The 7,585-nt window shown below is 38.2% G+C and overlaps 1 protein-coding gene across 6 annotated transcripts in view; it reads left to right on the top strand.

Annotated features, from left to right (window-relative positions):
- The window catches only part of agpat1.S (1-acylglycerol-3-phosphate O-acyltransferase 1 S homeolog), a 33,932-nt gene extending 28,172 nt beyond the window's left edge, over positions 1-5,760 (top strand). For all 6 annotated transcript variants that reach the window (XM_018233234.2, XM_018233232.2, XM_018233231.2 and 3 more), the window contains 4 exons: positions 891-1,066; positions 1,595-1,690; positions 2,643-2,715; positions 2,890-5,760. In XM_018233234.2, coding sequence (XP_018088723.1) covers positions 891-1,066; positions 1,595-1,690; positions 2,643-2,715; positions 2,890-3,047 — 503 coding nt within the window. In that variant the 3' untranslated portion in view covers positions 3,048-5,760. The remainder of the gene's footprint in view (positions 1-890; positions 1,067-1,594; positions 1,691-2,642; positions 2,716-2,889) is intronic.
- The last annotated feature ends 1,825 nt before the right edge of the window (positions 5,761-7,585 follow it).

Consider the following 7,585-nt stretch of genomic DNA (forward strand, 5'->3'; position numbering starts at 1 on the left):
AACGGCTCTTTTTGGAGTGCCGTAAGAGACAGTAATGTTAAAGAGATTCTGTCATGATTTTTATGATGTTGTTTTTTTCTCAGAATCACACTGTTTACACTGCAAATAATTCACTCTACCATATAAAATTTCATTCCCGAACCAACAAGTGTTTTTTATTTTTAGTTGTAATATTGGTGTGTAGGCAGCCATCTCAGCAAATTTTGCCTGGTCATGTGCTTTCAGAGCACTAGCACTTTAGGATGAAACGGCTTTCTGGCAGGCTGTTTTTTCTCTTACTCAATGTAACTGAATGTGTCGCAGTGGGACCTGGATTTTACTATTAAATGATGTTCTTAGATCTACCAGGCAGCTGTTATCTTGTGTTAGGGAGCTGCTATCTGGTTACCTTTCCATTGTTCTGTTGTTAGGCTGCTGGGGGGAGGGGGTGATATCACTCCAACTTGCAGTGCAGCAGTAAATATTGACAGAAGTTTATCAGAGCACAAGTCACATGACTGGGGTCAGCTGGGAAACTGACAATATGTTTAGCCCCATGTCAGATTTCAAATTTAAAAAAAAAAAAATCTGTTTTTTTTCCCATGACAGTATCCCTTTAAAGAGGCCATAATTAATGTGCAGGATTCCACTAAAAAGTTTTCTTTTAAATATTTTCAGCATTCCTATTTATAGTCTTCTGTTGATGTGTAAATTGCTCCTTGACATATAGCACAAAACACCAAGAGAGGAAGATAGCTGAAGTGTCCAGTAGCAGTCTGGATGGCAGAAATGTCATCGTTTGTACAATGAATGTACATGCGATTAAAGTCCGTGATTAAAACATTATGCAAAAAATTCCAAAGTAGAAGTATTTGTAGTTCAGATTGTGTTTCTGTCTTTCTCCTCTTAAGGGATGATGGAGATCCTTCCTAGTCGTTGTGTGCCAATCGCTAAACGTGAACTGATGTATGCGGGCACAGCTGGACTGGCCTGCTGGCTGGCAGGTGTCATCTTTATAAATCGCAAGAAGACAGATGATGCTATAAGTGTTATGACAGAGGCAGCAGACACTATGCTGAAAGAGGATGTACGTACAGTGTGACTGGGACAGGGGAGATATGGGAAAGGCATGTGGATAAGAACAGAATGTGAGCAATAGAAGAGCCAAGCAAAATATACTAGTTAGAGGCAGTTATAATTCTAAAACAATGAGAAATTAAGGGCCTGGTAAATAAGATGGAGACTACCATCTGGTCAGGAGTGGGACATCAGCTTGAAAGCAGAAATTTAGTTCATGGGGCAGATATAATACATTTGGAGGTTGATGGCAAATTAACAGGTGGTGTTATGACTGCACAACAGATATATATTATATTTGCTTTGGAATTTCCCCTTTTATGTTTATTCTTATTCCTTTTTTTATCTACAGTAGAACCCCATTTTACGTTTTTCAGGGGACCAGAAAAAAATGGTGTAAAACCCAGGAAAACGTAAAATCAGGGAAATGTATTGTGTATAATATATAGGTGGGACCACAAAACAATGATGTAAAAACCGAAAATCAGGGGATGTAAAATTGAGGTTCCATTGTATTTATTTCTTTATTTTTTTGCAGGTTCGTGTCTGGGTTTTTCCAGAAGGCACTAGAAATTACAGTGGCTCTTTATTGCCATTCAAACGGGGAGCATTTCATCTGGCTGTAAAAGCTCAGGTAGCTGGAACTGGATTAGCTAAATGGGTATATGTTTAGGTGGCCACACGGGCCAAAAAGCCGCCGACACTGTCTGTCGGCAGCTTTAATTGGCCTGTGTTTGGGCACAGTTAGGGGCAGATTTATTAAAATGTGAGAAAAATGTGAGAAAAATTCACTAACTTCCTATTCAATCCTATGGGCTTTTCAGAAATGTATTTATCAAATGGTGAACTCTAACTTCCACCCATTAATAAATACACTTCTAAAAATCCCATAGGCAGGAATAGAAACTGGATGTGTTTTTCTGTGCGAAAATCTGCCTCTTAAGGTCTGTCCTGTTGATCATTTTTTAAAGGGAAAGTTATAATAAAGACGTGCTTCTAGATGTAAGAACTTTGTGACACTGAGTTAAAGAAGTTAGAATAGCAGAAAGTGATATGTTTTTTTTAAACCTAAAAACATATGCTGCTTGAATGTGAGGGAGGTTTAGCATTAAAAAAAAAAACGGGTGGTGTAACTTTAAGTATTTTATAATAGTATAATATTCTATTCCTAGCAACTTTGCAACTTCATTATTAAATCAGGATCCAGACTCCATTTTGTTTTTAGAATAATGAATAGTAGTAAATAAACACTATGAGCTTGTGTAGAATGTCAGTTACCTACATAGAAGTTTTTCTCCCAGCATAAAACCTTCTTATTATTCTTATACTAATTTAACAATTCTAAACTCCCATTTATACACCACTCCCACACTTCCTCACACTCCTTTTTTGTCCTAAGATTGCCATACTTTTAAGATACACTTTGTTGCCAAGGTTTTCCTCAGTTTGTCCATTCATGCACAGGGCCAAATTCGGCTGATCCTGATTTTCAGCCAGATATTTGGCAGGACCCCATACATGGGCTAACATGCTTGAAGTTGCCAGGCAGTTAATATTAAATTTTATTGTGCTTTATTTCCCTCCAGGTCCCAGTTATACCTGTTGTCATGTCTTCCTATAAGGATTTTTACTGCAAGAAAGAAAAAAAGTTCACTACAGGTGAGAGACATACACTCCTTGCTCCCATAATGTGCTGCAGATGTGTGTGTGTTTTACTTTAGGACTTGGGACTCTCATGCCCTTTATTATTGTTTATTATAATTTTTCCTCCAATGTTCTTCTCTTCACTTTGTCCTCTATATTTATCTTCCACCTGTTTTTTGTCTTTGTCAGGAAAGTGCACAGTTCGCATTCTTCCAGGAGTTCACACAAAGGGCCTGTCGTCTGATGATGTTCCTGAACTTGCTGACCATGTACGAGGGATGATGCTTGAGGCTTTCACTCAAATATCATCTGAGCGTCCAGGCAAAGGACCTGGGGGGATGCATTGACCCCTCCCTACCTTCACTTCTTTCCATCATGGGCTGGGGATCCCCTTAGCAAGAGGAAAGGAGGGGACTCCATCTGGAAGGAGACTGACTATATACAACTTAATAAAACAATGGGTTGTTTAAAGAAAGAGGACAAAAAGCACACTCCAAAGATTATTCATCCTACAAAATGAAAAATTACACAGGAGAAGAGATATGAAGGGAGAGGAAAATTCCTTAATGAAGGAAAGAGTGAGCAGAAAAGGAGAAAATATAGAGGGGTCTTATAAGCAGCCCATAATAGTGTTAAGGAGACCAAACAATGGGTACCCTGAACAGAAGATAAATAACAAATCCTTTTCAAAACCAGGGAGGCATTTCATGTTTTATTTGAGCAGAAAAGGAAGGGATTGCTGAAGAATAAGGCGAGAATTGCACTAAAGTTCATTACACCACAAGAGAGCAGTAAAAAAAAAACCCTCAGAAATGAATTGGGCTGAATTAGAGATAGGGGTTGCCAGTGAGCTGAGACATGACAAATGTGAAATGTGTTCACTTTTATTACTTTGTAAAGAGACTAGAATTGGAATCAAGATCATTCCATATACCCATAGTGAGAAAAGAACTCATACAGCCAAGAGGAGAAAATAATATAATAGGAAACATTCCATTAAGTACAAACTAAAATTCCCACAGAGGTGGAAGAAATCAAATTCTGGTGTAAAACCTTTAGTCCTAAAACGTATGTTAAAAGTCAGTCACAAGCATCCTTAGCTGGTAAGTTTATTAATGTCAATTATTAATACTAATGGCGTTTAAAAATGTTATGGAGTAACTGGATGTTAAACATCAACTTGTAATAGGGACACCTAAGTAAGGGGACCGTAGACAGAAGTGAGGTCAAGGGAGTGCAGCAAAAGATAGAAGTTGGCCATCATGTTTAAGAGACATTCCATATGAAAACATTATTCTCTGAAGCAACACAGAATGCCGTTGTCAACAATTAATAGGGGCTGGATTGAAGTGTGTAGCTGTAGATTGAAGTGTGAAGATGTGTTCGTTAAACACTGTCTAATTATACTCTCCATCTCTCTTCATAATTGACATATTGTCAGCCTCCTCTCCTGCTTATCTCTTGCTCCAGTTCTCTTTCTTTAGACAAGTGACTAGAATGGAAAGTGGGGCAGTTATTCAGGGCATTTTAAAGTCTTAATTACCCTTAATAACTGAACTCAACACCCTTTTGTCTCCTTATAAGATATGAACTTGAAATGATAATGGGAATGTTCTGGGCAAAAAGCATGAAACTGCTCTGCCCAAAGTGGCTTCTTCTCCCGGACCCTGTGAAGACGCCATTCCTTCCTATGCCCTCAAGCTCCTAACAATCCACTGCCACCGACCCGCAGTTTTCACCCTCACCCCTAATCCCTGTCTTGTGGCCTATAATACATTTTATTACACTCCACTCCTTTTTGTCCTTTTTGCCTCTTCCTTTCTCCCTGATAGTACAGGGTGTGGAAGAATAAATGTGCCAATGTATCTGTAGCTCTTGATAGGGGGGAAAGAGGGTCATGTGGGTATGACGTGGGGTGGGAGGGGGCATAATATCTTGTCCTGTAAATGTGAAATTAGCATTGTACAAACTTTTCTGGGTCATTTGTGTGTTGACTTTTTTTAAACCATTAACTCAACTGAAGTTGTTCAGATGCCGTGAAAATAGCTTCTATAAGTTTAAGGTGCTCTCTGTATTGTATGCATGCTTCCATTTATTTGGCTGTCTTTTTATCCTGCAAGGTGAGAATGGTGTTATTTATCATTTAAGAGAGAGTCCAATCTTAATTGGCAGTATGAATGTAATGCTTAAGCCAATGCACTGCCATGCTAATTTATGGTCCACCACCCCTCCTTTATCCCCCTTTAAACCCTATTTACACAGCTGTCACCTGAAGAGTTTAACCGCTCTTCCTGACCAAATTCTTTGAAAACTTGTTCCGTCATTATCTTTCACAATGCAAAGAATAGATTCTTCCAGTAAATATCAGTTCCCCCTTCTGGGATCTCCATTGGGACTCTTCATTCTTGTGTATCCTTGTTACTATAATGTAAAGTAAAGTTAAAATCACTGGTGGGTGCCAGCAGCCCCCCGTTGATTTTAACAACTTACCTGATACCCCTGGTCAGTGCTCTTATAAATATAAAATGGCGCTGGTCTGTGGTATTACTGTATGACCACCATGGAGTGATCCTCTTCTTCTTTTTTCTGCTGCTGGGGCAGACACTTGCACAGTAGATTAAAATAAACAGCTTTTTTTTTCTTAGTTTGGCTTTTCACCTTACTATGCATGTGCACCAGCCCAAAGAAAGAAGATGCAAAAGACAATTGCTATGTGGTGCTCATCTAGAAATACCCAGGGCTGGTGTAGTTTTCTGATAACAGGAGCACTGGCCCAATGTATTAGGCACATCTCAGTGATTATTCATTTGGCACCCACAATGATTAGGGCTTTCCTACTCCTTTAATATTTCTGTTCATTGCTGAATATGATCCACAAGATTTAATTTCTTATACATTTGGGGGGGGGGGTTTAGTGATTTTTATGTTAATTATGCACTACCCAATATTCCCTCTTACTTTACTGATACCAACACTGTTACTGAGAGTTACAATATAGCACCAGTTGAAGAGAGAGCTGTACAGATACATGTATCTCCTGCTAATAAACAGGCAACATTACCGATGTCTTGGATATCATTTTGGGGACCGTACCCAACTAAATGCAGTGCTATGATAGTCACCCACATAACTGTAGCATTACTCATTATGTTAATGATCAGTTGCAGTAGTAATTAGTACAGCACAATATTAGACTTATTTGGTCATAATAAATTACAACTACTCTCTGAAAAGATATTTCCCTTAATGCTGTAATGGCTCAAATAAATTAAGCATTTTATTATATTTTTTTGTATACATTTTACAAATCAGACTTACTTTCTAGGAATCTTAAGTATGTACTTTTAGCCACTGCTGAAATATTATATATATATACTCTACGCCTGCCAGAAGAGGGCACTGTTGACTGAAGGAATTTTTTTTTTAAAATTCTTTGTTATACCAGTTAGTTTAAAAATGGATTTAACACGTTACTAACCTCATGAACAGATTAATGAATTGCTGGACATTTAGGCATGTACATTAGCTATAACAGACTTTCTGTGTACATGTACATTCGATGAAATGGAGGGGCATGAAAGCGCCTAAAAATATTTAAGTGTTACACAAGTTTACTAAAAAAAACAAATTATATTGATAAATATAAGAACATCCCTGGCAGGGGCGTAACTATAGAGGAAGCAGACCCTGCGGCTGCAGGGGGGCCCAGAAGGTATAGGGGCCCCACGAGACTCTAATTCATATACAAATTCAATAAAACTTGGTAAAACAAGTCAATCTCTAGACATTTTTGGCATACCTCCCAACTGTCCCTTTTTCGGAGGGACATCCCTCTTTTGACAGCTCAACCCGCAGTCCCTCATTTGTACTGGAAAGTCCCTCTTTTCTATGCACTGAACAGCCAGAAAAAGAAACAAAGTTTCTCACTCAATTGGCTTTTAGCAGAGAGCCCAGAACAGCTAACAGGTGCAAATAAGATACTTTGTAACAATTTTGAGACACAAAAACACAGTTTAGATAAGGAGAAATATTTTCAAACTTTCATAACCTGACAAATTTTGTAAAACAAACATGGTAATTAGGGGGTGTGGCCACAGAAAGGGGTGTGGTCAAAAAAATTGCTGTGCTACGCGCTGAAAAAACATTTTTGTCCCTCTTTTTACTTCCAAAATGTTGGGAGGTATGTTTTTGGGGCCTATAAAAATATTTGCTGTGGGGCCCAGTGATATTTAGTTACACCACTGATCCCTGGTTTAGACTGTCATTTGAGAACTAATTTCTGAAGTCCATGGAAGTATTACTACAAAGGCTTACAATCATTTTCTATGGCTCTTTTAGAAGTCATGACTAATCTTTCTCCTTTGAGACTCTCATCATTGGCCCACAAACACAAACCCCTTTCTTTGTCTTTCTGATCAAAAAATATTTTCTGATTGGAATCCCTGGAATGCCCATCCCACTGGCAAAATTCTGATTTGAACTCCCTGGTATGACACGAGGCCCATAATATTGCATCTGCCACTGCCGTGATTCATACTGTCTTTGGCTGGCTGAAAATATTTTTGCATCGGAGAGAATTTACAGATTTTGACTGAGTAATAAGTGACTAGTGACATTATTCTGGGGCCTGTTATAATAAACAGTATTCATTTACAGTATCGATTTGTTCTAAGTGCAGTTTTATTATTTAGCATTGTTTTTTTTACATTGCTCTCTATCGAGATCCACTAGTAACTGCTTATACAAATAGTCGTGCACTAATAGTGGGTCTGCTGCACACACTTGAAAGAGATAATGGACCAGTGCTAACTGGAATGATGTATAAATATGTAGAAAAATGCTGTTGCACACTGGGGTCTTTTTAAAATTAAAAAAAAAAAATGTT

Source organism: Xenopus laevis, chromosome 8S, assembly GCF_017654675.1.
Source record: "Xenopus laevis strain J_2021 chromosome 8S, Xenopus_laevis_v10.1, whole genome shotgun sequence".
In the NCBI taxonomy this organism is placed as follows: Eukaryota; Metazoa; Chordata; class Amphibia; order Anura; family Pipidae; genus Xenopus; species Xenopus laevis.